This window comes from Zingiber officinale, chromosome 8A (genome assembly GCF_018446385.1).
Source record: "Zingiber officinale cultivar Zhangliang chromosome 8A, Zo_v1.1, whole genome shotgun sequence".
Classification (NCBI taxonomy): Eukaryota; Viridiplantae; Streptophyta; class Magnoliopsida; order Zingiberales; family Zingiberaceae; genus Zingiber; species Zingiber officinale.
Genome location: NC_056000.1, coordinates 24,838,493 through 24,865,805, shown reverse-complemented (window position 1 = coordinate 24,865,805; position 27,313 = coordinate 24,838,493). Strand labels below are relative to the sequence as shown.

General features: G+C 35.6%; 4 protein-coding genes across 6 annotated transcripts; 1 reads left to right on the top strand and 3 right to left on the bottom strand.

Annotated features, from left to right (window-relative positions):
• Window positions 1-844: 844 nt before the first annotated feature.
• On the bottom strand, window positions 845-5,396 carry LOC122010615. Its single transcript, XM_042567130.1, has 2 exons — window positions 5,316-5,396; window positions 845-1,267 (listed from the first exon to the last, which is right to left on the bottom strand). The coding sequence occupies exons 1-2, from the start codon at window positions 5,394-5,396 to the stop codon at window positions 845-847; spliced, it is 504 nt and encodes a 167-aa protein (XP_042423064.1).
• A 2,056-nt stretch (window positions 5,397-7,452) lies between these two features.
• LOC122010614 lies at window positions 7,453-8,109 on the top strand. The gene has a single exon (XM_042567129.1). The coding sequence runs from the start codon at window positions 7,453-7,455 to the stop codon at window positions 8,107-8,109; it is 657 nt and encodes a 218-aa protein (XP_042423063.1).
• A 1,966-nt stretch (window positions 8,110-10,075) lies between these two features.
• LOC122008048 (WD repeat-containing protein LWD1-like) lies at window positions 10,076-11,591 on the bottom strand. Its single transcript, XM_042563626.1, has one exon. It carries the CDS (start codon window positions 11,428-11,430, stop codon window positions 10,291-10,293), a length of 1,140 nt encoding a protein of 379 aa, XP_042419560.1. The 5' UTR covers window positions 11,431-11,591; the 3' UTR covers window positions 10,076-10,290.
• Window positions 11,592-16,001: 4,410 nt separating this feature from the next.
• Window positions 16,002-18,905, bottom strand: LOC122008046 (xyloglucan galactosyltransferase KATAMARI1 homolog). 3 transcript variants are annotated; one of them, XM_042563624.1, is made up of 3 exons: window positions 18,743-18,905; window positions 16,579-18,643; window positions 16,002-16,308 (listed from the first exon to the last, which is right to left on the bottom strand). In XM_042563624.1, exon 2 carries the CDS (start codon window positions 18,310-18,312, stop codon window positions 16,624-16,626), a length of 1,689 nt encoding a protein of 562 aa, XP_042419558.1. In that variant the 5' UTR covers window positions 18,313-18,643; window positions 18,743-18,905; the 3' UTR covers window positions 16,002-16,308; window positions 16,579-16,623. The 3 variants fall into 3 exon arrangements, with proteins under 3 accessions (XP_042419558.1, XP_042419559.1, XP_042419557.1); XM_042563625.1 differs by lacking the exon at window positions 16,002-16,308 and having other exon boundaries at window positions 16,397-18,166; window positions 18,258-18,643; window positions 18,743-18,901; XM_042563623.1 differs by lacking the exon at window positions 16,002-16,308 and having other exon boundaries at window positions 16,397-18,643.
• Window positions 18,906-27,313: the final 8,408 nt, after the last annotated feature.

The following is a 27,313-nucleotide window of genomic DNA, read 5'->3' as shown; positions in this document are numbered from 1 at the left end:
TATACCAAATCCCACCCCCAAATATGGTGATGTGAATATGATGTGCATCATATTCACATCACCATATTTGGTGATGGAGAGAATTTTTTTTAAAAAATTTTATTATATTATTATAAAATCAAATGTAATTAATTAATAATTATTATTTTCTTTATCTTTATTTATAGTATAATTAAATGTAATTATTATTTATTATAAATTTAAATTAAGTGTATTTAATAGCATATTTAAATTTCATTATGTATATTTGTAAATATTTAATTTATTAAAATTATTATTTTAATTTTATTTAATATATTTTAATTATAATTACATTTATAAATTGTCACTAATTTCATAAACATAATACAATAAAATATTAAAAAATTTTGATATGCATAAATATAAAATACATTACTCATTACATTGACCTACAAAATAAAAATAGTAATAACATTAAATTAAAATATTACTAATACAAACTTAAAAACATGAATAACTAAGCTTAACAAACAAGTACATGGTACAAACGATACTAATAAAGCACACATAAACTTAAAATTACTTTAATAATATTATAATACTAATATTCAGGAAGATCACTCCTCATTCCACTAAAATAATTATGAAATTGCCTGAAAATATTCGTAGAATTATGAGATTCTTGATCTTCACCTTAATATTGATTAAGTTGCGATCCTTCTCCCTGTATCTGAGATGTTTGAGATCCTTCTCCTTGATGTGCAACTGAATAAGATCCTTGTACTTGCATTCTCTTTTGCATAATTCTAATTTGCTCATTGCGAATATATTCACGCATCATCGGGTTAGAGATCGAGTTCAAATCTTTGAATAAAATTTTGGTTTATTCCTTGTAAAGCATAGTATCTGCCATTTTTGCAGTAACAGCAGTACTTGCATTCATTGTCTCAACAAGTTGAGCATTAATATTAATTACCTTTGCAATTTGTTCATCATTCTTTTTCTTCATTTTACTTTTTTTCACCCCTGGAGGTCGTTTATTAAAAGTAGCACCGCTATCTAAATCAGTGATATTAAGATCAAAAACAGACACACAAGGATATGAATGTGTATGAAATGCCTCCTCGAAGAATTGTTGTTCAGATGAATCAACATTATCATTTTGTTGTCGCGATTTCATCGATGCAGTATTCATAGTGTCAGTACCAAATTTTTCAATGTCTTTGAGAATATTCCAGACATGGTCAAATTTGAAACCCTTTGTGTATTTTGGGTCTTCTGCAAATAACATTTTGACACGAGTTAACTGCAAGAAAATAATTAAACATCAATTATGAAGATAATGATATGTATTAATAAATTTATACTTAGATTTTAAAATTTAGATAGTCTAAAATAAATATGAGCATAGTAACTTATAATATCTTGTTCCGATGCTCCACTAGGATTCAGATGTTCGATTTGTCGAATGCAGCCTTTCATTTTGGATACTGCGCTTAGCATAAGAAGCATTCTTTTTTGCAAAGATCTTGGCGGTCGGCTATGATGCACAAAATTTGGATCTGCATGAAACTCTTTCTCAACTCTTGCCCAGAATTGATCCTTCAATTGGTTGATCCCAATGATTGGATTTTGTGAAATATGAAGGTAAACATGACATAAGTGTTGGACCGATACGGCCGGGTAGAAGGGGGGTTGAATAGCCCTGAAAAATCAAACACAACCCTTTCTCGTACGATTAAGCTAACACATAAAAAATAGATTAAACAGAAAATAAAGCATAAAAACGAGGCACCGAATTTGACTTGGTTACAACCGGGGAGGTTGTTAATCCAAGGATGAAGATCGCACTAAGAGCTCCTTCAGGCAGAGAAGCCTCGTTTACAGCAGTGTAAGCACAGAAAGACAGAAGCTAATCTAAACAGTGGAAGCACACAAGTGTTGTTTACAATTTCTGAACTGATGAAGAGCTTCTGGACCAAGGCTATATTTATAGCCTTGGTCGGGGCGCCTGGAAGGGTTCCGGGCGCCCTGGGGGGGATAAAGTTTTATCCCCCAACGTTCAGATCACGTAAATCGCGATCTTGGTCAAAATCAGGGTCCGGGCGCCCCGGACAGCTCCGGGCGCCCCGGAGCAAAAAGTCAACTACGGTTGACTTTTTGTCCGGGACCACTTCTCCGTTAAGTCCCCGTCTCGGTCCGGGTCTTCTGCTCCGGATCCGCTTGATTGGGTGATCTCTGACATCCGGAATAGGGCTCACCCGAACCCATCTTCCGGTCTTCTCGAGCGTGCTTCCCTCCGGCTTCTCGTCCCTCGGAATTGCCGCGTGTCCCTTCTCGTCCACCAGCGTACTCATCCGCAGACTTCGTCCCTCGATCGCACCCCGTGCCGACCTTCGCGCTAGCTGCGTCTCTTGCTCCCCGAGCAATCTTCCGCTCCGGCTTTCGTACCTCGGAACCATCGCGCACACTTCCTTCTCGTCCGCCGGTGTACTCTTCCGCATCGGACGCACCGCGTGCCGTCCTTCTCGCTAGCTGCGTCTTCCGCTCGAGTACCTGTGCTCCTAAGCTCCTGCACACTTAGACACAAGGTTAGAAAACAACAGAACCTAACTTAACTTGTTGATCACACCAAAACCAACCTTGGGGTTCCAACAATCTCCCCCTTTTTGGTGTGATCAACCCAAGTTAAGCTAGGGTTAACTAGACAAAAAATAAACTAACTAAATTTACAATTTAGTGCACAAAGATAGAAAAAAAATTTAGGCTACCTCCCCCTAGACTTATACTTATCCTTCTCCCCCTTTGATCACAAAAAAATGGGGTTAAAAAAAATCTAAGGGTTAAAGACTTAGAAAATTTTGAAAAGCTACCTTAAAAAAAATTTCTAAGTCAAACGATTCTAAGTTAGAAAAAGAATTTTGCAATCAATAAAACTTAATTAAATATTTTGAAAAATAGTTTTGAATCAATAAAAGCAGAAAAAAAACTCTAAGTAAAATTTTAACTTAGGAAAAAATAATTTTTGAAAATTTTTCAAAAAATAATTTTTGAAAATAGAATTTTAAAAAAATTAATTATTTTAAAAAAATTTATGTCAAAATTTTGAAACATGTTTGAATAACTTTTTAAAGCATTAAATAATTCTAGTATTAATGCTTTATTAATTAAACATTTATTTCAATATTTGGCTTCCAGACAGTGGCGAGGCACTAGGCCTTCTTGGTTATTGGAGCAACAACCACTTTCTAGTCAAAGCTCATAAAGAAATTTTTGTTTAATTTTCTCACTTAAAGCGCTAACTTTGATTTTAAAATTTACACTAAGCAAGATTTAGGAACCCAATAAAGGTTCCAACCTACTGGATTAACTAAAAATTTCTTAGGGACATATTTTTAATTTGTCCCTGGTGATATCTATAATACCAATTCAAATTATTGAACCTTCTAAAATTGGTTTTAGATGAGCAAGCAGAGTTTTTCAAGTTTTCTACTTGAATTTTTAAATTTTGAATTTCTAATTTTAATTTTTCATTTTCTAAATTTGATTTATCTAGCATTTCTAACGGACAAGATGTAGCTAATATTGCTTTTAAATCTTTATTTTCATTTTCTAATTTGCAGCAATCTTTTGTTAAAATTTTAATGAATTTAAACATTTTATCAGGAGAAAGAGATCGTACCTCACTTACCTTGTCGATCTCGTTGTCGGTTTCTCCCCCTGAACTGCTGCTCTCTTCGGACGTGGCTCCCCCTTCATCGATGCTTTCGATGCTCATTTCGGAAGAGCTTGACTTGCAGTCGTCGTCTTGATGACTCGCCATTAACGCGAGCCCGGAGAACTCCTCGACTTCCGATTCCGACGACGTATCGTCCCACGTCGCTTTTAGGGCCTTGCGCTTTTGGATAGGCTTCTTACCCTTGTCCTTCCCTTTGTTCTTCAGTTTAGGGCAATTGTCTTTGACGTGCCCTTCTTCATCGCAATGGTAGCAGCGGATGGTTCTTTTCTTTCTTCCCTGCGGATGGTTAGATTTCCTAGATTTACAAATATTTTTAAATCGTCTTACCATCATTACCATTTCCTCGTCGTTGAGAGAAGATTCTGACTCAGGTTCGTCTCTCGAAGCTTTAAGAGCGACATTATTCTTGGGCTCCTTCGGACCTGCACATCTTGACTCATGCACTTCAAAAGTTGAAAAGAATTCGTCTAATGAAATTTTTTCTAGATCTTTTGAAATGTAAAAGGCATCTACTAGTGATGCCCATTTTGAGTTTCTAGGAAAGGAATTTAGGGCATACCTTAGCGAATCTCGATTACTTACCTTTTCTCCGAGATTCGTAAGTCTAGTGATGAGTTCCTGAATCCTCGAGTGTAGATGTGCAATTGTTTCACCTTCTTCAAATCGGAGGTTTGTAAGCTGGTTACGAAGTAAATCCCGTCTTGCAAGTTTGGCTTCGGATGTTCCTTCGTGTAACTCCAGGAATTTCTCCCAAAGCTCCTTTACCGAGTTGTAGGTACCGACTCGATTGACTTCTTGTGTTGGAAGTACACTTAGCAGATGGAATTTTGCTTTCTTGTTTGCCACGTGGTCAGCCTGCTCCTTCTTTGACCATTGATTTCTTGCTTTGCCCTCTGGTGCTTCATAGCCAAATTCCATTGTTAGTAATAAATTATAATCTGTTTCAAGAAATACCTCCATTCGATTTTTCCAGCTAGCGAAGTCCCCTTCGAATTTTGGTGCGTGGATGTTGGATCCGCCATCTTGTTGCTTCGTTCGTGGTTAGTCCTCGCGGCCTGCTCGATACCACTTGTTGGACCGATGCGGCGGGGTAGAAGGGTTGAATAGCCCGAAAAATCAAACACAACCCTTTCTCGTACGATTAAGCTAACACATAAAAATAGATTAAACAGAAAATAAAGCATAAAACGAGGCACCGAATTTGACTTGGTTACAACCGGGAGGTTGTTAATCCAAGGATGAAATCGCACTAAGAGCTCCTTCAGGAGAAGACTTACAACAGTGTAAGCACAGAAAGACGAAGCTAATCTAAGCAGTGGAAGCACACAAGTGTTGTTTACAATTTCGGACTTCTCGGACCAAGGCTATATTTATAGCCTTGGGGCGCCTGAAGGGTTCCGGGCGCACTGGGGATAAAGTTTTATCCCCAACGTTCACGTGAATCGCGATCTTGGTCAAAATCGGGTTCCGGGCACTCAGACCACCAAAGTCAAATCAACTGCGGTTGACTTTTTGTCCGGACCACTTCTCCGTTAAGTCCTCGTCTCGGTCCGGTTCTTCCGCTCCGGATCCGCTTGATTGAGTGATCTCGACCTCGGAATAGGGCTCACCCAACCCATCTTCCGGTCTTCTCGAGCGTGTTTCCTCCGGCTTCTCGAATTGCCGCGTGCCCCTTCTCGTCCACCAGCGTACTCATCCGCAGACTTCGTCCCTCGATCGCACCCCGTGCCGACCTTCGCGCTAGCTGCGTCTCTTGCTCCCCGAGCAATCTTCCGCTCCGGCTTTCGTACCTCGGAACCATCGCGCGCACTTCTTTCTCGTCCGCCGGTGTACTCTTCCGCAGCGCCTCGTCCCTCGGACGCACCGCGTGCCGTCCTTCTCGCTAGCTGCGTCTTCCGCTCGAGTACCTGTGCTCCTAAGCTCCTGCACACTTAGACACAAGGTTAGAAAACAACAGAACCTAACTTAACTTGTTGATCACACCAAAACCAACCTTGGGGTTCCAACAATAAGTGTTTATCTTCTTCAAATGAGTATGAAGCTTGTCGGGGGGCTGCACTCATTTTAGTAGAAGAGAAACTCTCACAAAAATTGTTGACATACAATATGTTATACCAATATCTGGTAAGCCATTATATAGTGAAAAATGTGAATATAAAATTATGCAAATTTTGATTCAGTGTCATGTCACGTCACCTGCTAAACTTGTCCCGATGTTGTCATTGTTGTGTCACGTCATTTGTGCATATTTGTCCAAATGTGTTCATTGTTAGATCTCGTCATTTGGCCACACAAAAATGTGTGTTCAATGCCTGGTCACGTCGTCCGCTCAACTTGTCCCGATGTTGTCATTGTTGTGTCATGTCATATATGCATATTTGTCCAAATGTATTCATTGTTAGGTCACATCATCTGGGTACACAAAAATGTGTGTTCAATGCTCGGTCACGTCGTCTGCTAAACTTGTCTTGATGTTATCATTGTTGTGTCACGTCATCTGTGCATATTTGTCCAAATGTGTTTATTATTAGGTCACGTCATCTGGGCACACAAAAATGTGTGTTCAATGTCCGGTCATATCGCCTGTCAAACTTGTCCCGATGTTATCATTGTTGTGTCACGTCATTTGTGCATATTTGTCCAAATGTGTTCATTGTTAAATCATGTCATTTGACCACACAAAAATGTGTGTTCAATGCCCGGTCACGTCGCCTGCTAAACTTATCCCGATATTGTCATTGTTGTGTCACGTCATCTGTGCATATTTGTCCAAATGTGTTCATTGTTAGGTCACGTCATCTGGTCACACAAAAATGTGTGTTCAATGCTCGTTCACGTCGCCTGCTAAACTTGTCTCGATGTTATCATTGTTGTGTCACGTCATCTGTGTATATTTGTCCAAATGTGTTCATTGTTAGGTCACGTCATCTGGGCACACAAAAATGTGTGTGCAATGCCCGGTCACGTCGCCTGCTAAACTTGTCCTGATGTTGTCATTGTTGTGTCACGTCATCTGATCATATTTGTCCAAATGTGTTTATAACATACATTATAAATACATACCCCATAAGCAACATGTACCTCATCCATTCAATTATCTCAGAAAATAGATAACAATATTGAAGGTTCATCAAATTTATCATCTTCAAGCTCTAATGATGATAACTATGCAGAAAGTTTGGGTGCAAGGCAACAACTGATCGCTCAGGTGATTTCTACCAATAATCAAATTGTCTTGAATTATCTCAATGAAGGAAGCAACAAAAGCAGGCATCGAGGCTCAATTTCTGGTCATAAGATGATCAATCGTAATCGTGAAGCTGCTGATTGTAATCTATTCAATGATTATTTCGCCGAAAATGCATTGTATAATGATGCAATGTTTCGAAAAAGATTCAGAATGGGACGAAATTTATTTATGTGTATCTGTGATGCTATTACTAATCATGACAACTATTTATATAGAGAAGAGATGGGCTTGGAAGACTTGGTTTGTCAAGCTTGCAAAAAATAACAGCTGCATTTCGGATATTGGCATACAATGTACCAGCAGATGCTATTGATGAGTACATTAAAATAGGGGAATCAACTGCTATGGAAAGTGTGAAATGATTTTGTCATGCTGTTGTTGAAGTTTTTGGAGAGGAGTACTTACGATCTCCAAATGCTCACAATGTTGCTAGGCTACTTCATATTGGTGAGCTACGGGATTTTCCAAGTATGTTAGGTAGCTTAGATTGCATGCATTGGAGATGAGAAATTGTCCAATAGCTTGGGCAGGACAATATTCTGGTCGTAGTGGAAAGCCAACAATTATTCTAGAAGCTATAGCCGATTATGATCTGTGGATTTGGCATGCATATTTTGGGTTGCCAGGATCGAACAATGATATTAATGTACTTGAGTATTCTCATCTTTTTGCTAATCTTGCTGCAGGTATTACAATTCCTGCTCGTTATGTCATTCAAGGAAAAGAGTACAATATGTGTTACTATTTAGTTGATGGTATATATCCAAAATGGTCAACACTTGTTCAAACGATTCATGCTCCACAAGGTCGAAAGAATAAATTATTTGCAATGAAGCAAGAAGTGTGTAGAAAGGATGTTGAGCGAGCATTTGACGTGCTCCAATCACGCTTTGCAATTGTTGCAGGACCTTCACGTTTTTGGCAGAAAAATATTTTACATGATATACTGACATCATGTATTATTATGCATAATATGATAATTGAAGATGAACATGATTTAAATGCACCAATCGTGGAACACTTTGAGGTGTCGACTCCAGATGTTGAGCCCGCAATAGATGATGGTACTCGATTTGAAGAGTTTCTAGCTCGATACAGACAAATCAAAGACAAAGAAGTTCATATTGCCCTTCGAAATGCATTAATTGAGCATTTATAGGAACAATATAATAATTTTGAAAGTTAAAGTCTTGTAATATTGTATTTTCAATTAAGTATCCTTGTTTGTTTTAAATATAAAATAGTAAAATATTTTATCCTAATTGTGTGTAATTTTATAATATTTTTAAAATATATTTATGCCTGAGTAATTATATAATAAAATTAAAAATAAAAATTATATATATATATATATATATATATTAGAGTTTGATATTGAATTTTAAAAAATTTAAAATATCAAATATTAGAAAGTATTAATTTTAAATATAATAATTATTATATAAAAAAATTAATAAAAATAATAGAATATTCTAAAGAATATTTCTTTTTGGTGTGATATGATGTTAATAGATTGGAGTTGAAATATTGTTTGATGTTGAAATTGTATCATTTTAATATGAAAATTACATCAAATTTAATGATGTGGGTTGGAAATGAACTAAAGGAGCTAAACAGAGACTAGAAATTACAGACGAAGGCATTTAATTTGTTGCGTGCTGAGTCGTCTAAAAAAACCATTAAAATCAGGCTAACGCATAAAAGTTCCTCTTTAATGCAAAATCCTGAGAAAAAATTATACATTTCTGTAAAGACCATATCATACTATATTTCCGTAAAAATCACATGTCACCATATAGATGAAGAGTTAAATTAAAAAAAAATAAAATAATTAACCATTAAGTTTATTACACCATTAAATTTATTACTAGTAGTCTTATCTTACAATTGCAAAAGATTATTTTCACGATTGAAACTTGTAGCCATAAAATCAATCATATACATTATCGCCGAGTGAAGATCCCTTCAATTAACACATATACAACACCTAAGACCCATGGATTAACAAACTATTAATGTAGGACATCTGCTTGATATGGAACAACCCTGAATCATCAACCTCTTGGGAAACGAATGACTGATCCAATAATTCAATCAGATATTAGGACCAACCAAAAAACTCAATACTGAAAGATGCTTCTGATGTAGGAAGAAGGTAACACTGGCACAGGCGAAGTGCACATGGCTAACTTAAGGTGTTAATGGAATATATATATATATATATATATATAGAATCATTTCAGCTTAGCATTATATTTCTCATGCTCCAAGTAGTACACAAATAACTACAACCAAGAAATCACAGATACTCTTCAAGACGAGATGGAAACAAGAATAGGCAGATGGATACCAGAAGATGAGAATACCTTCGAAGTCAATATGGTGGCATTAAGACGAATACGCTCACCCCAGCGCCTCCCGTCAATCCGTCTCAAGGCCAACACAGAAGAGGTAAATCACGGACGGCTACTAACCTTTGGAATAGTGACTAGCACAACTGATTTAATCTTATAGAAAATAATGATCTAGAGAAGGATTAGCAGTGATTATCAAATAACAGTGAATGATTCAATCCTGTAAAATTATATCTCAGCATCCTTAATGTTTTGCATTCCTGCATAAGTTCAGTGAAGCAAAAGATCAAAGCTCCAGATAACAACAATTCAAAGCATCATTCTACAGCAACCCTAAACACTGACTTCCAAATGTACCTCCAGTTCCACTTCAAAATGTTCAACCACAGGGAATTACAAGAGCTACCTGACAATATCCAACACCACAAATCCAATGAATCATCCACCAAGATCTTAAACACGCCTAAATCATCTCTTAAAAAAAATGTATAACTAGTGCTATACAAAGATCAAAAGCAACTAAATAAAGTTAAGCAGAAAGATACACAGAAGAAGGCAAACATCTGCAAAGATGTAAGTTTCTAATAGAAAAGAAAAAATAATTTTAATGAGCAAGAAGGTTATCAGTAAATTAAAAAAAAAAAGGGCAAACTGAAGAACATGCCAGTAGAGGATCCAAACAATTCATCCAACTAGTATTCTGATCCTTTAAGTAATAAGCAAACTATACCCCAAAAATAATCAAAAGCCTAGTGCAATAGAGAAATGATAGGACATGAAATGAAGCTATGCACTAATTATGAAATCAATTGAGTGGGATGCTACCAGGTACCAGTTCAGTAAATAGAATCAAATAGTGAGTAATTGTGCTACATTTCCTCCTAATTTAATCCTAATAAATCCAATGTATCATCTTGATGTAGTACAATGAAAAGTGCTGAGTCAAAGGCAATATCTTTACTGCTCTAATATCCATTTGCTTTCCATTAAACTCTCAGAATCTGAAGCTTATTGGAGTAGGCAATGGCAACCCAGTCGGGCTGGGAGGAAGACCACTGCAGCTGCTCGATCTCTGCTCCGGCAGTGTAGGCAAGTATGGGATCGAGGCCACCCTCAGCAGAAGCGGCTGCCATAGACTTCTGGACGTTGCCATGGTCACCGCCCATGGACGAGAGGTCCCATATCAGAGCCTGGGAGTCATCGCCAGCGGTGCAGATATGGCAGGAGGAATGGGGCGCCCAGGCGATTGCATTGACGCTGGCCTGGTGGCGGTGGAGCTCGACGACGGGGAAGGTAGGGAAGCGGATGTCGAGGACGACGACCTTGGCGCTATCCATTATGATGGTGGCCATGTAGCGGGGATCCTGTTTGTTCCACCCGAGGCGGACAAGCGGCGTGCCAGGAGGATCGGCGGACTCATATATGATGGTGGAGTGCTCCTTGTCGCGGAGGTCGAAGACGCGGACGGACCCGTCGGCGGAGACGGAGGCAAAGACGCCGACGCCGCCCCAGGCGATGTCGTAGACCTCCTTGTCGTGGGCGATGAGCTGGGTGTCGACTGCCTCGCGGTCAATGTCCCAGACAGTACACGTGGTGTCGATGGAGGAGGTTCCTATGCGGCGGGGTTCAGCCTCGTTCCAGTCGAAGGAAGTCAGTGGACCGCAAAACTCAGAGTTACGGTTGCCGTTAAGAAGCGAGCGGAGCTCAATTCGGGAGGAGTCATCGGCGACGCGCCAGATGCGGAGGAAGTTCGCAGAGGTAGCGAGGAGGTCCGGACGGAGGCACTCGCGGTCGGGAACAAACATGGTTTTGGTGGGAGGGAATGGATGCTCGATGCAGAGGGCCGGGTCAGAGCGGATCTCTCCGGAAGCCTCGTCCAGCTGCACGATCTCCATCCGGTTGCCGTAGCCCTCGAGGAGGCTACCGATGGCGAGGCGGTAGCGCTTGTCTCGGCGGACGCTCCAGTTCATGGCATAGATGTGCCAAGGCGCATCGTAGGTGTAGATCTCCGAGCGCTGCTGCTTCTGCAGGTCCTCGTCGCCGTCGCCGTCGCCGTCGCCCTCCGAGGATCCGAGATCAGGAGTGGGCCGTCGTTCCCGGACCTCGACATCTCCTCTCGCTCCCATGAGAAGTTGGTATCTCCTGATTCGCTCTCTCCCCTCGTTTACCGGTGCGGTCGCCGGCTGCTAGAGGGCAGGCAATCTCCGGAGACGTAGGAAGGGGGGAGAAGACGATGAGAAGGGGAGAAGCATAAGCGAGAGTTACAGCGGATGCATTGAGATTCGGATTTTTTGGGAAGCTGCTAATTATATTTAAGATTAGGGTTTCTATGCTTTTATTTGTCCGTACTAGACTATAATTGTTTATTATAATTAGTTTCTTATTTAACTATATATATTTTTTAAAAAAGTGGTAACAAAATTCTACCTTTTCACAATAGTCAAAAGTGATATTCTTTTTTTTTCTTTTTAAAAGAAATTCATAAATACTTTTTATCTTTTATTAAATTTTTTTGTTCTTCCAAAAAAATAATCCTCAATCTCTTTCCTCTAAAATTAAAATTTTATTAAATATTAAATATATATATATACAATAATTATTTAGAATCATAATATATTTTTTTAAAATGATATAATATAATTTAATACTAAATTAAGTTTTAACTAATATTTAAAATTAAATAATAGAACTACACATGGTTCCTTTGAAATATTATTGCTAAAAAACACTAAAATTTATTTTAATGCATAGGTATATACATCTAACTATATTTTATTTGAAATTTCAATTAATATTTCTAAGAACCGTCAGAATAATTTAAACTTCTTTATTACAAATTTATATATTCTGGTCCTTTTTAAGATTGCATGACTTTTAAATTATACTTGCCCCTTTTTGAGGAATACGAATCACTTTCTCATATAAAGTAATTTCTGTAAAATAATTCCTGAGAAACTTTTAGAAATATATTAATGGTTCCTGATAACTGATACCTCCGCCTCAAGTGTAGGATTATAAAAGTTTGGAGTATTCAAGTTTATTTAATAAGATAATCAAGTCGAACTGAACTTAAAATGAACAACTTAGTTCGTTTAGATGTTATCGAGCTCTTTATTCAAACTTAGCTTGAACTTGATTCTAACTTAGTTAGTTTAAATGTTATCGAGCTCTCAATTCAAACTTATTTGATTATTTGAAACTTTTAGTTGTTTAATTAGTTATTGAGCTTGATAATTTAAACTTATTTATTTATTCTATTTTATTATTTATTTAATGAATATGGTCCATGAATACTATTCACGAATGTTGTTCATGAACGTCAACGAGCTGAACACATATGTGTTCAAGCTTATTTGTTTAGTTTAGTGAGCTGTTCAAACTTGTTTGTTTAATTAATCTTGTGTATATTAAACAAACATAAATAAGCTCTTATCAAGCCAAACACCAAACTTATCACAAATGCTTGATTCATTTACAGTCCTACTCAGGAGACCAGATGCTTTATTCTACAAAAAAAAATAGTAAAACAACGGATGGATCATTTGTAATTATAGTTAGATTGTAATCGTGATTCGATCACAATTAGTTAGGATCCATTTTTGAGTTCACCGTCCCTTCAGATAATAGTTTGGATTGGGGTGGATGGTCGAAGGTCATCCCCCGCTTGACAGCCTGGCCACTTATCCACCACCGGCGAACTCCAAGTGGCCTCCAGTCACCCACTCCGACCAAAACTATAATATGGGAGACGATGAGCCAAAGGAAGTATCACAACCAATTTTGATCGGATCGTTGCCACGATCCGACCGCAATTGCAAGTGATCAATCCCCTGATTAATTTTTTTTTTTGGACTAGAGGATCTGCTCTCCTGAGGTAGGAAGTCAGATCGTGACTGTGATCCAATTGCAATTGGTTGTGATTTATCCCTAGATTCACAGTCCCTAGGTTATAGTTTGGGTCGGAACGGTTGGTCGGAGGCCGCCGATGGTGGACAAGTGGCTAGATAACCTAGCGCCAAGTGGAGGACGAGCTCCGGCTACCCGCTCTGACCCAAACTATAACCTAGAGAACTATAAACTCAAGGAAAAATCATAACTAATTATGACTAGATCACGATTATAATCCAATCATAATTCCAAATGGTCAATCCCCTAATTTTTTTTTTATTAAGGGATCTGGGCTCCCTAGCACCCTAGCTCCCTACCTGAGGGCCGATTAAGGCATAGAGCCCTCCAAATTTATATTTATTAAATAAAATATAGTTATTGATTTAATAAGTTTTAATGCATATTTATTTTTATCAATAATTTTAAAAATATTTATTAAATCTACTTTTATTTTACAGAAATACATTCAAAAGTTAAAAAATATATTTAATATTTACCGTATAATATCTCATCATGTACACGAACTTTTCGTCAATTAAAATATATATTAATAATATTATAATAATTTATCATTCATAATCAAATTTAGTTAGTATTTTTAATATTTTATTGATAAAATTTAATATTATTTAGTTAACTAAAAATATTTATTAGATAAATATATTATTTTTTAATAAATTATATTTGAAAATTTAGTAAAAAATTATTTTAAAAATTTACTAGTAAAAAAGTGAGGATTACCACAATAGTAAAGTACTACTATGTAACTAGTGATTACTCTTTTTAATTGTTAAAATAACTTTTTGTAATGTACCGAAAATTTTCTTGATAAAATTAAATATTTTAATATTATTTTTTATTAAAAATGATTTTTTAAAAAATAATATATATTTTTTAAAAATATTAAGACTCAAATATTTATTTTCTATCTAGGTCTCCAGAATTATTGAGACGTCCTATTATATGCTCATTAGAACAATATAATTACTCTTACGATAATAAGTAGGACGACAGAACACTTTCTCAATTTCTAAATATTTAGCAATCGAATCTTAATTTTAATAAATTAATGAATAAATTTTCTTAATAAAAGTTTGACCTAAAAATACTAAGTTATATATATATATATTCGTTATAACCACTTCTCCTGAATGACCACCGATGGAAAACTAAACTAAATACACCTTTAATTATTATAGATTAATTGTAGGATTAAAAATATAATTTATTTTTTTAAAAGTTATTTAATTATCCAACCCCATAGATGACTAAAAAAATTTTGAACTCCTTTTAAAACACAAGCCGTACATTTTTTTAAAAAAAATACAATACATACACAAAAAATCAAAATGAAAAAATATTTTAGATGCACATTTGTGTGCGCAACGATACGGCATATCAAATCCTTATACAGTTTAATACTCCATCTGATTCGAGATCTGTTTAATGTCAATTTTCATAAATATTGTGTGATATGTTCAATCTTTGGAAAAGGGTGCTGGAACCTTTTAATATACTCAATATATTTTATTTTTGATATTTTTTATTGCTTAATAAATTAATTTGGTCATACATATTTGTTTTCCCATCCTCAATGTGAATTCATATTTTAATTATATTTTATTATTATAATATATTTCAATTGCTTTAATGAAATGAGCCATTTATACTGACTCAACTCGAGTTGAACTCCAGCTTAAGCTTGATATTTAATTATAAACTCAAGGTCGACTCAATTTCTAATCAAATTGACTCAAGTTCAATCAACTTTAAACTTGAGTCAAATTTTGATTGAATCGTTTGTGAACGATTCACGAGTGTTCCATAATGCAAATATAACAAGTTGGATTTAAAATATGAGTTTATAAAAAATTTAATAATTCATGTGCTTTAATATATTTATAATATTTTACTAGATATCATAGTAAACAATAACACTTCAACATTTATCTAGCTCTAAAAAAAAAAAACAAAGATCAGAACGATTAATTCAAAATCTAATAGCGATATTGTTTGAGGGATTGATTTTTTTTTTAAAAAAAAAAATCACCTTAGAATAAAAAATTTGACCTTGGATTTCATTTATGGTTTTTATTTTTGTTATTTTTATTAATTTAAATATTCAACTTTTAAAATCAATTAATCCGGAAAGTGGATGGATTGGACCAATCCCCGCCCACTAGATAATGTGAAAAACAGAGATGGCGTTTGATGTGACATTCCAACATCAGGAATAATTTGAACACCACACGCATTTGATATATTGTGAGAGAATCGAACCCTCATGTACGTAAGAACCCTCATTGAGGGGAGCAAAAGATGACATCATTAGGATATTCATCCTAGATTACTCAATATCATCGACCTCGTAATAAAGATATATGTAGATAAATCATGAAATATTTTATCCTGCCACATTAACCATTTGCATAAGAAAATTAGACACCCAATAAAATATTTTATATGAATAAAAAATTGACTCTAAAACCTATTAAAGCACGAGAACAAGAGGTTGCATCAATTTGAGAGTGAAAATTTTTTTATCTCTATGAAGTTCCCACTTTCTGATTCAGTGAACTAGGTATTTTTTTTTTAATTTAATGTTGTAGTTAAAATCATGGAAAATTTTATAATTTGATTAAATTATTCTTCAGAATAATATTTCACATTGATAATTTATCACATAAAAATTATTTGCACATTTTAAATCTCATCGTTTAATATCATTAAGCATAAGCAATTCATTCAGATAATGAATGCACAAATAACGCAATCTGATTCTTAAAAGGCTGCATGAATATGCTTTAGTGTTGAAGGCAAGACATTGATGCTTTAGTATCGAAGGGGAAAAAAGAGTATGGTGGTTCATGTCTTCTCAAACATATCGACTCTCCTCGGAGAGATCGCATTGTCGTACCGTTTTATAGTCACCAACCACCATCACAAAGGCCAATCTAACAACTCTCCTAAAGAACATGCTTGTGTTCAATAAAACAATCTGAACAAGAACTAATGTAGGTGCTCTAAGCTTTGTCAGTAAAACTAACACACCCGGTCGTCCTGGCCGGCATCGAGGAGTCGATATACAAACAGGAAAGATCTACATCGATTGCTCCCTATCATGTAGCAACCCCCATCATTAAGTAGAAGTCAAATTAGGTAGAATCATGTTGATTGTACCATCAAACCAACCAAAAAGTAGGATTCAGTTAAAAATATATATATTATTGCTATATCTTCCATTAGGCTCAAGGTAGAACAAAACGGTTCTAGCTAGTATCTCCTTCTTGTCAAACATGTAATAAAAACTCAAAGAGAAATAACTTATTGCTAGATAATAAGATAAACGAAATAGTGAAAAAGTATATATAAATAAATAATTTTACCTTTTGAGTTTCTCACACAATGCTCATTGGCGAGGTATTCTCAAGTCAAGCCTGACTTCTTTGTTCATTCTTCCAGGAATTCTTGGCAGCTTCAGCAGATGAAGAAGCAGAATCTCCATTAGTGTCCTTCAGCTTAGAAAAGAAAGGATCCCATTCATGTGCCCCAACTGTTCTCTGCCCACCCTCTAACAAAGCATACTTCCAGCTGTTCTCTTCGATGAACTCCTTATCTTCTCGGCCTTCAATCAAGTCCTTTCTCAGTTTTGTAACTCTGTCAATGACTGCTTGTACAGACACATCAAAGGCATCCTTTAGAGTCTCCATTTTAGATCTAGGGTCGGCGTAAATCAACTTCGGAATAAGACCTATAACTGTTTCTCGCATTTGTTTGATGATGTCCGGGGAGATTTGCTTTAACCTCTCTTCAATGCTGACATTCCTCTTTCTAATGTCGTCCTCGGGGATAAATACAGAATAAGTTGAGTAGTTTCTTGGGAGATGCCATATATATTGTATATATGCAGATCCAGGATGGAAGAAAACAGGTATGCAGCCAGCTAACATTGAGTCGAAAGCCGATCTCCTTGTATAAGAATCTCCCTGAGGTTGTAAGCAAAACAAAGAACTCTGGAACATCTTCATTATGCTGCTTGGAGAGTGACACTTGCTCTCTCCAAGGTCACACTCCAACAATTTACAGATCTTGGAATTTCTGCACTGGTCTACGATCTGGCCTCTAATTGACTCTGGATTGTCGGGACGCGGTGCACCGGCAAATGAAAAGAGATACTTCCGCTTCAATTTCCTCATCCTGTCCTGCCAAATGAAAACATCAGCATCCTTCGCCGGGTGAAAGTAAGTAGGATATGGTATCCCAAAATCATTAGCATTCCATGGGCTTGCCTCCACTACTAGCATCGACATGTTTCTTGTGGCTGGCAAGAACAAAAGTTTGTTCCCCCAATTGGTTTCATTATCAGTCAATCTTCTAAAATCCCAAGTGATCCTCCCAGCCACCAAGAAATGGTCTCTACCCCCCATCACACTCCACTCAGGCCTCTTCATGAGCCAATCAACCAATTCAAGTGATGCAGCATCCCTGACTGATATATTGTATCCCCAAAGATATCGAGCTATGTCGAACCCAGCATAGAAAGGCACAAAAACAGCAGCGGCAATGGATGAATCTTTTGTCAAGCAATCATACTGTTTCATTCGGTTGTTGAAGATCACATCGACTGCAAATTGATTAGTAGCATACCATCCTGTATTCAAGAAAACTCCATCAGCATCCTCTAGTGGAGGTCCCATACCGACATTACTTGTGAACTTGCACATATTGGTCCAAAGGCTCAACTTTCTACAATCGGTGAGCATGTCGGTATTGAACCTCGAAGGAAGATCATGGACGTAGATGTACCTCCCACCGCACGGATCACTCTTGTTCTCTATTGTCCGAAGGGCTCGTGTGAAAGGAAATCCCTTGAGACCTTGATCCATCTTGTCCAGTTTGAGCATTTCATATGCTTCCGGGTGGTGGTTGGAAGAAGAGGAGTAAAGAACAGATTGATCGGCATCAGGTTTGCCGCTGAGAACGGCAAAGTGAAAGTAAAAGATCATGATCCAGAACATGGCAGATAGAGTTGCCAATAAACACAACCGCATAGGCGGAGGCTTACCATTGGCCTTCTCCATCTCCTCCTGATGCCTGGAGGTGGACGATCGCCGTCTCATTTCGACTGATGAATCTCAATCGAGATATATCCAACCAAATTGAAGGCCACAAATCCAATTTGACTAGTAGCCTTTCCAAAACCGAAGTGCGACCTGAGTAAGTATGACGGATCGCTCTGCAGAACGCTCAACTACAAGTTTTCACTAAAAATCACAAGTTTTGCATTGATCACGACCCTCTCAGTTTCAAAAACCCTAAACAAACAAAATTGATGGGGCACCTAAACACGGATCCGGGTACCCCACAAAACGATATGAAATGGCACTTCAAATCCCGCTTCCTTTCCGCTTTCAAATCTCCGCCGGGAGGGAAAACGTCCAACCAGGCTCACTTGGGAAGAACAATGGCGGAAACATCACCAACAAAAACACACATCTCACAGTAAAAAACACAGACTTAGATGCAGCAGAGATAAAGAAGCGAACTCACGAGAGAGATGGACGCTGCTGACGGAGAGGAAGATTGCATCAGACCCACCGGACCGCCACCATTCACGGACGGGCAGACAGCGACGGACGTTGGTCTCTCGAAGACTCTTGGCAAGTCTCTGGTCTCTTGTGGGAAAGTGTCGGCCAGCTCCGTCCCAGTGGGTAACCAGTTGCCTCCGTCTACTGGTCGGCCCCACCGGGACACCTGTCGATTCCTATTTAAACTCCAAAGTTTAGTGCTTATTTAGCGCCCCAACTTTGTCCGACTTCACGCCGTTAAGGTCCGTAACGGCCGTCAAGTTTGCCGGCCCGACCCGCAGGCGGGACCGCGAGACATGCCCGCACCATGACGCGATGCCGTCGCGCTAACCGAAGCAATTATTACTCTACGTTTATACCCTTCGTGCTTTTAACGTTTTGTGGGCTCCACATACAGTGGGGATCATTTATTTAATCGCAATGCCAGTAATTGATTGGGTAGCCAAATTCAGTCCCGCTAAAATCGAGACACAATTTCGGCATGGTAATTAGAAAACATTAATGACATTTTTCAAGATATCGATTAAAAAAGTAAAAATGAAAAGTAGGGGTAACAATTTTCTTTTAAGAAAATTGCCATTTGTATAAGTATGTATAAATAGCTTCCACCCAAAATGAGTAATCCTCATATGCCCAAAATGAATCAACTTTATGTAATATTCCAAACCAGAATGACCCATTCCTATGATACCTTGGGTCCATAGCTTGAAGTGGGCGTACTCTCGACTTTAGGACTCTTTTCGTATATAAATTGTAAATAGGGTTGCTCAATTCCCTATATGAATCAGAAGGAACATTGATATCAAGGCATCTCTAATACAATTTTACCCATATTGATATAAATATCTAATTAAATTTTATATATAAAAATGCTAGCCTATATACACCCAATAGTGCACATGAACATCAAGTGTATTTTTAAAAAATATTTTTAGAGCTTAGGATTTATTCTTTAATGTTTGAGGATTTAGTTATAATATTAAGACTATAGAAATAAAAAAAAACACATATAGTGCTCACAAAGTGTGAGCACCATTAGATGTATAGACTAACATATATAAATATATATATATATATATATATTAATCTACACATCCAATGGTGCACATCTTTTAGTATCATGTGTAATCCTTTTTTTTTCTTTTTATTTAATTTTTTAACTTTAATATTATAATTCAAGCTCTAAACTATAAATTTTAAAGACTAAATTTTAAATTCTAAACCTTGAGCTCTAAAATAAAAAATAAAATACACATGGTGCTCACAAGGTATATATCATTGGGTGTATATATATATATATATATATATACACACACATACACACGATATTTTTATCCTAGGTGCCCGACGTGGGTGACGCTTACAATGTCGTCCATGGTGATTTTTTTAAGCTCTTTATTATGCCAATAAGATTTTATCTAAGGATGCATTTGGTACATAACCTTGGTTATGAGGAATGAAACATAACCTGATGTTGTTTGGTTTAATTTAGATAATGAAATAAAACTTTGTTTGTTTGGAGGTTTTACACTACAAGAATATATGCTTTTAATGACATTTAAAAGTGTCATCATATACTACTTATACTGACACTTTTGATATAGTGACATTAAATAAAAATGTCCTCTATAGTGATGTCGTCTAAAGCATTATGACATTTCCTAGTGTCATTATAGCATAAAAATAATCACACCACTAATGTCATGAATAATTGATATAGTGACAAAAAAAAATGTCACTATAAGATTTGTAATGACACTCATACATGCCTTGTTATTATAGTAATGATGATGAATTTATATGCCCTTTAAAATCATTTATTATGACAACTATAAGTGTTTTGTATTTTATTTATAGTGACAATAAAAAATGTCACTAATAATAGTTTATAAGGTTATTTTAAAATGCCTCATTATGTAATTTATAGTGGCATTTACAAATGTCATATATACTAGTCTATAAGGACATTAAAAAATATCATATATTATGAAATACGTCGTCTATTTTTAATATTTTTATGATATAATATTTACACATAACAAATTAACATAAATACAAATATAAAATTTAAAATATAAATTAAATTGTTAATCAATAATTGTCATTACTTTTGCAATCATTAATGTGCTAACAAACTTGTCACCTCAAAAAATATCTATACACCAACAAATGTATCTAATGTATTTAGTTTATAAGAACTAACAAAAAAAATTAAATCTTGTGAAGCAAAACATAACCAAACATCTTCATTCTTCAACAAAGTTTTATGGTGCATCTTCATTCTTCAACTATCACATATTCTAGTCACCTACAATAAAAATTCATATATTTGTGTAAATAAAAGAAATTTAAAGTAGCATAAAATAAAGAGATTAAATTTAATTCAAACTAGTGAATATCATACCAAATGATAAACTCGGAAAGCTCTACATTGTGAAATCATAATATATTGGAAAGAAATATGAAACCAGTATAAATTAGAAGGGATTGCTAGCTATTGTTCTTGAATGTTAAATCCTAGCATAAAAATACAACTTTCTATAAATTTATTAACCAAAGAATCTCTCTAGTGCAGGAGAAGTCACACATCCTTTCCTCACTCTTCCATTCAGATTAAAAATAAAAAGAAAAATAAGGAAAACTTTTTGAAACATTGTAGTTCTAAGAAGGTGCCACAAATAAGGTCAAATATACACATAATAGAGACAGAGAAACTAGAAACTAAAGAAAAATAAAAAGACAACACACGTTAACGAAACTAAAAATCTAACTCATGTTTTCCAAAGTTGGAAAGATGAAAAATCTTGTTATTGTGCCACAAAACTCAAATGCACCTAGTAGAAGTCTTCTTCGTTAACTGTTAACTAGCAACTGCAAATATAATTGATATTAGTTTAAAAAGACACCAACATGACGAGCATATACAATAAATAGTAGTTAATTAAAAGATTGTATATCATACCAGATGATAAGGCCAAGCTATCAATCCTCCAAGTGCATCCTCAAATCTTTGTAAAAGATCATATGACCTAATCAAGCTCTCTTCCCGTTCTAGGACAACTAGAACTTGTATTTCACACCAATTTGGTCCCAACGTCTGTTTTCCTACTTCAGTATTCAGATCCATGCTATGAACAACTCCTTAGTTTAATAATCCTTAGTTTACCTAATTAGTACATAACCTAATGTGATATTTTACCATATTATCCTTAGTTTAATAATCATAATATTATTATTAATAGTGATATATATAAATAAATAAAATTGGATAGCATTTTAAATTTTTTATTATTATTTTAGAAAAATTTTAGATAATTTTATTGGATTTTAGATTAAATCTATTTAATTTATCACAACTATAGCAGAGAATTGATAGATTTAATTTACTAATGTTTTAATTAAAATAATAAAGTTAAAAAAAATCCTTTGTCATCTTCCTCCACAGATTTTAGTTGCTCCCATCGCCCACTCTCGCTCCCGCCACCTGTCGTCGCTTACAGCCTCCCCTTGGTGTCACTTTCGGCCATCACGCCTTTGCGCTCTGTTGTTGCGCACGCACGAAGATTCGACGGTGATCTCCAACACTGCCTGCTGCCACCTTTAGCACTACCTCGCTGCCACCTGGCTCCGCCTCACTACTAATGACGACAAAGATAACAATTCAGGAGATTTAGAGATTGATTTTAATTATTGATGATTTACCATGTTTGGATTGTAATCCAAACCATATTTTTCATTATTTCTATATTTATTATTACCATATTTATAATAATATATTTCCAAATTTATCATTATATTTTACATATATTATCTTGACAATATGTATAAATAGGTGAGTTAACATATGACAATTATCAATCAATAATAAGAAGCAATTGTCTTTTTTTGTCTCTCTTGTTCTTTCTTATATTTATATGCTTCCACGTTATGACAGCAACTAATTTCTCTTTCTCCTAATTTTTTTCCCCATCAATAATTAAAATCATCATAGCCATATTTCTATTTATGCTTATTCTTTTCCCTTAAATCTCTTCAACGCCCCCACCTCCTTATCATTTGTAGTTATTTCTTCTGAATAATAATTCAGGAGCATATTCCTAAATTTCTCTTCTAATTTTTTTTTTAAATTTCTCTACTTTTAGTTTCTTTCCTCATTTTGACCCGCTTCTTTTCTTGTTTGTAAATTCTGCAGCAGTCCAAACTTCCTTTTCTGACATGCTTTTCATATATATATATATATATAATATATATATATATATATATATATTTTCTCTCTTCCATGACTTCTATTTTTCTCTCTTCAAGAATCGAAACCCACTTTACTCTGTGAAGTCCTCTTCCTTCAAGAGGCCAACATCCTCCAACATGTCCTCCACCTTCTGAGCTTTTCTCCTTTCTTTCCCTTCCCTCGTTGTTTCGGCTTTTAGCAACTATTTTTTTTTTTTTGGAGACAGATCAGATTCCAGCCGTCAAATAGCAGCTCCTCGTCTCCTTCTAGTTGTTGTCTTCTTTCATCAAAGGCAAAGTTCAACAAATTTGTCATTTCATTGATCATACAGGGGGATTTTGCTCTAGAAGATATGATTGATTAACAACCAAACTCAACGTTCAAGTATCCTCCGTTGAGTTTGTCGGGGGTAATGACGACAAAGATAACAATTCAGGAGATTTAGAGATTGATTTTAATTATTGATGATTTACCATGTTTGGATTCTAGAGATTCAGGAGATTCAGGGATTTTGCTTTTGTGCTTCCGCATTATGTATTTCAACAACTACCACCTCCGGCACCGCCTCACTGCCAATTCGTCACTGCCCAACTCAACGACCATGACTCGACTTGCTCCGATCGTCACTCCTGTGCGCTCCATTGTTGTGCGCACACGAAGATTCAACGGCGACCTCCTGGCATCGCCTGCTGCCACCTCAAGCACCACCTTACTATCAATCTGACACCGCCCAGCTCGACGATCGCGCCTCAACTTGCTCCGATCGTGCTCCATTCAGAGGTTAATTTCGGAATATTTTTTGCTCAACCTCCAGAATTGAGAAAAACCAAGGTAGACAGAGGTTTTCCGATTCTGGGTCAAATGCCCAAATTAATAACGTATAGGAATTGAGAAAAGCTTCGAAATCCAAAAAAAACCTTGAACCAAACATGGTTATCATGGATAACTGTAGACGAATAACCAAGGTTATCCGTGATAATCCTGAACCAAACTCACTCTTAGGGTTTATGAGTTATGTTATAATATTAAGCACAAAAAAAAAATTCAAATTTAAAAAAAAGCATCTAAGATTGAGTCCTAAATTCTAAATTCTATGCTTAAAAAAAACAAAGGAAAAATATACTTAGCTTGTGAGCACTGGTTAAAATGCGAGAGATAAATTTCTTATGCTCCCTGGTTTTTGAACCTTGGGTGCATGAGGAGCCCAAAGTGTGCTTACCATTGCGCCATAGCTAGAAGAGTACTTTTATTATTTTGTAATAATAACTTTAACTAGCTACTGTAATATATAGTAGTTACTATGTAATTAAGGATAAAATCTGACATTTAATTCTAATCAAAATTATTACACATTGAATACTATTAGATCAAAATATTTATTATTAATTAATTCAAAATTACTTAAACTCCATTAAAATTATTTTAACTCAGTTAGAATCACTTTATTTTTTTTAACACTTAACTAAGAGCAACTATAACATTATAACAACTAATATAACATTGTAACAACTATCTAATTAACTATTATAACTAGCTGTTTGATCATGTCTGAAATCGATGGAGATGGTGCGCTAGCTAGGTGGCTCTGTTATTGATCGAGAGAAGACTTCAAGTTGGAGAAAAAGATAAAAATCGGGCCTTCCTTTTTGCGCACAACAGAGAGAGCAAACGGAACGTTAAAGCAAGAATTAGGGAGGGAGTCACTGGCGCAGGTCTTCCAACGCTCAAAACAATACTGTGTCCGAGCAAAAGTTGGAGAAGATGAATAGTAGATGCTTTAGCGTAAAATGTATTGCATAAGTAAAAATATGAGTGTATCTGGCCAACAAAGAGAACTTTTTTATATCACCTCTCATAACCTTCATAATAATGAGGCGACAAAGAATATTTATGTCAGAATATATCGGGTGAAGGAAGATGTATAGCCTGGGAGATGCACAGTCATCCTCCAAAGAATTTTTCGTTACCAATATATGAATGATGAATCACCTCTTATAACCTTCGTCATCAATGAGACAGTTAAGAGAATATGTTATTAAGGTATGTCAGACGATGAAATGGGAATATCCACCTCTTGAGGAAGGTTTCATTGCATGTTTATATTATGGTAGTAGAATATTCTCTGACTAGTGGTTGATACTCTTTAAAGGTTGTTATGATTATCTGACAATATTATCTCCTGGAGGTAGCCCGATCGAATCTTTTAGCCGATCGCTTGAACACTGTGATACTTGTATTTGAAGAGCAGGGAGACACGCCCCAGAAGATCCGATCAATACTTTGTACCGACTGACCATAGTCTTGGAAGTATGACTAGTTATTGGACCGATCGATTTATATAATGAGAGATTGTAGCAATGACAGATTACAGTAATAACATACTATAGTAGTGAGGAGATGGATCCTATATGCTCGACCAACCTTAGGGACGTTTGAGCTTAATTTGTATATCCTGGCCTTGAGCAAAGCCATTAGTCTATCAAGTCCGATCGGTTTGTTGGTCGACCGACTCTATATTGAGAGTTATGCTCCAGGAATAGGAAGCTAGGTCCCATAAGTCCGATCAGATTTTGGTTCGATCGACTATATGCTGACTGTCTAGACATAAGTGGAGCATTAGATCCCTCCAGTCTAACTAACTCTTAGGTTGATTATCTTTATATCGAGGGCTTAATCGCTGAGGAGTGAGGAGCTAATCTCTGTTGAGAGTGACGCTCTGGTTGTTACCTCATTTTGACTTTGACTGTCGCCTCACCTTGACTTTAACTACTACAACACCTCTGGATCCGCTCGCTATGGGCTGTAAACGAGCCGAGCCGAGCTTTGGGGTGTTCAAACTTATTTGATAAGGTAACCAAGCCGAGCCGAGCCGAGACGAGATTAAAATGAGTCATGCAAGCTTTTGAAATGATTATTCAAGCTTGACTTAGTTTATTTTTTATGAGCTTGAGCATGTTTGAAGCTTAGCTTAAACTTGGTTTGTTTAGATGTTATCGAGCTCTCAATTCGAGCTTGGCTTGAGCTTCGTTCGAGCTTGGTTCGTGTAGATGCTATCGAATTTTCAATTTAAGCTTGTTTGAAATTTTTAGTTGTTTGATTGATTATCAAGCTTGATAATTTAGACTTATTTGTTTATTTTATTTTATTATTTATTTAGCATATTGAAAAGAGTTTTATTAATGAATATGGTTTGTGAACACTGTTCACAAATGTTGTTTATGAACATTATTCATGAACGGTCTTTATGAACGTTAACAAGCTGAATATATATGTGTTCAAGCTTGTTTGTTTAGTTTAACGAGCTGTTCAAACTTGTTTCTTTAATTAATCTTGTCTATATTGAACGAACATAAACAAGCTCTTACCAAGTCGAACACTAAACTTGTTCATGAACGCTTGGTTCATTTACAGCCTTACGCTCGCAACATATCATATCACTGCTATAACTATTATAATAGTCAATGTAAAGAAAATTAAAGTGCTTTTTGTCATAGTTAAAATAATTTTGATGGAGTTTAAGTAATTTTAATAAGTTGGGAAAAAATATTTTGATATAATAATATCTTATATATAATAATTTTAATTAAGTAAAATATTATATTTTTATCACATTATAGTAATTATGGAGTAGTTGCTAAATCGTATAATAGGTATTCTCAATATAAAAATAACTAAATTACTTCAAAACTATAAGATAATTTTTTTTTCTAAAACAATTAGAGATTTTTTAAAATTATTAATCAAAGTATAATTAAACTTCAATTACTTCTTAAAATTAAAATTTTAAGTAAAAAAACTTTATATAATGATTTTGACTAAAATTATTATAGCTTTAAAAAACATCTCAAAAAAATAAATAAAAAAATTAGATAAGTGAAAGATTTCTCTATTTTTTAAAAAAATTAAATTTCTTATTAATATCTTCATATATGGTTCTTTATTAACTTCTCATAAATAATACAACCCATGATTGTAAAACACTCTAAAACGGTCTAAACCTAATCAATCATTGTCAAGCTCCACCATTGAATTTGCAAGCTTTGACCTCAATTACTCAAGTTGATCATCGCCAAGTCAAGTAATCTAGAGGAGTCAAAGTGGTTAAATAAATCGAGCTTGCAAGTGCTGAGAGGTCAAACAAACCAAACAATTTGGATGGGTGATAGATCGATCAAACCATACAATTTGCAAACTAATTAAGTTTTACAAGTGAAATGGTTCCTATGCACCCATTAATCCAAATTATATGACAGACCGATCGAATTTAGACAAATTGTCAAGCTGAACAAATAATATTATTTTATT

What these genes read in the sequence shown, in the direction of transcription:
- LOC122010615 (XM_042567130.1), bottom strand. Translation starts at nt 5,396, where the DNA reads ATGAGTACGCTGGTGGACGAGAAGGGGCACGCGGCAATTCGAGAAGCC. An exon ending in TCGAGAAGACCGGAAGATGG is followed by an intron (nt 1,268 to 5,315) that starts GTTGGGTGAGCC and finishes ATTTTCTTGCAG; the next exon opens with TTAACTCGTGTCAAAATGTT.
- LOC122010614 (XM_042567129.1), top strand. Translation starts at nt 7,453, where the DNA reads ATGAGAAATTGTCCAATAGCTTGGGCAGGACAATATTCTGGTCGTAGT.
- LOC122008048 (XM_042563626.1), bottom strand. Translation starts at nt 11,430, where the DNA reads ATGGGAGCGAGAGGAGATGTCGAGGTCCGGGAACGACGGCCCACTCCT.
- LOC122008046 (XM_042563624.1), bottom strand. Translation starts at nt 18,312, where the DNA reads ATGAGACGGCGATCGTCCACCTCCAGGCATCAGGAGGAGATGGAGAAG.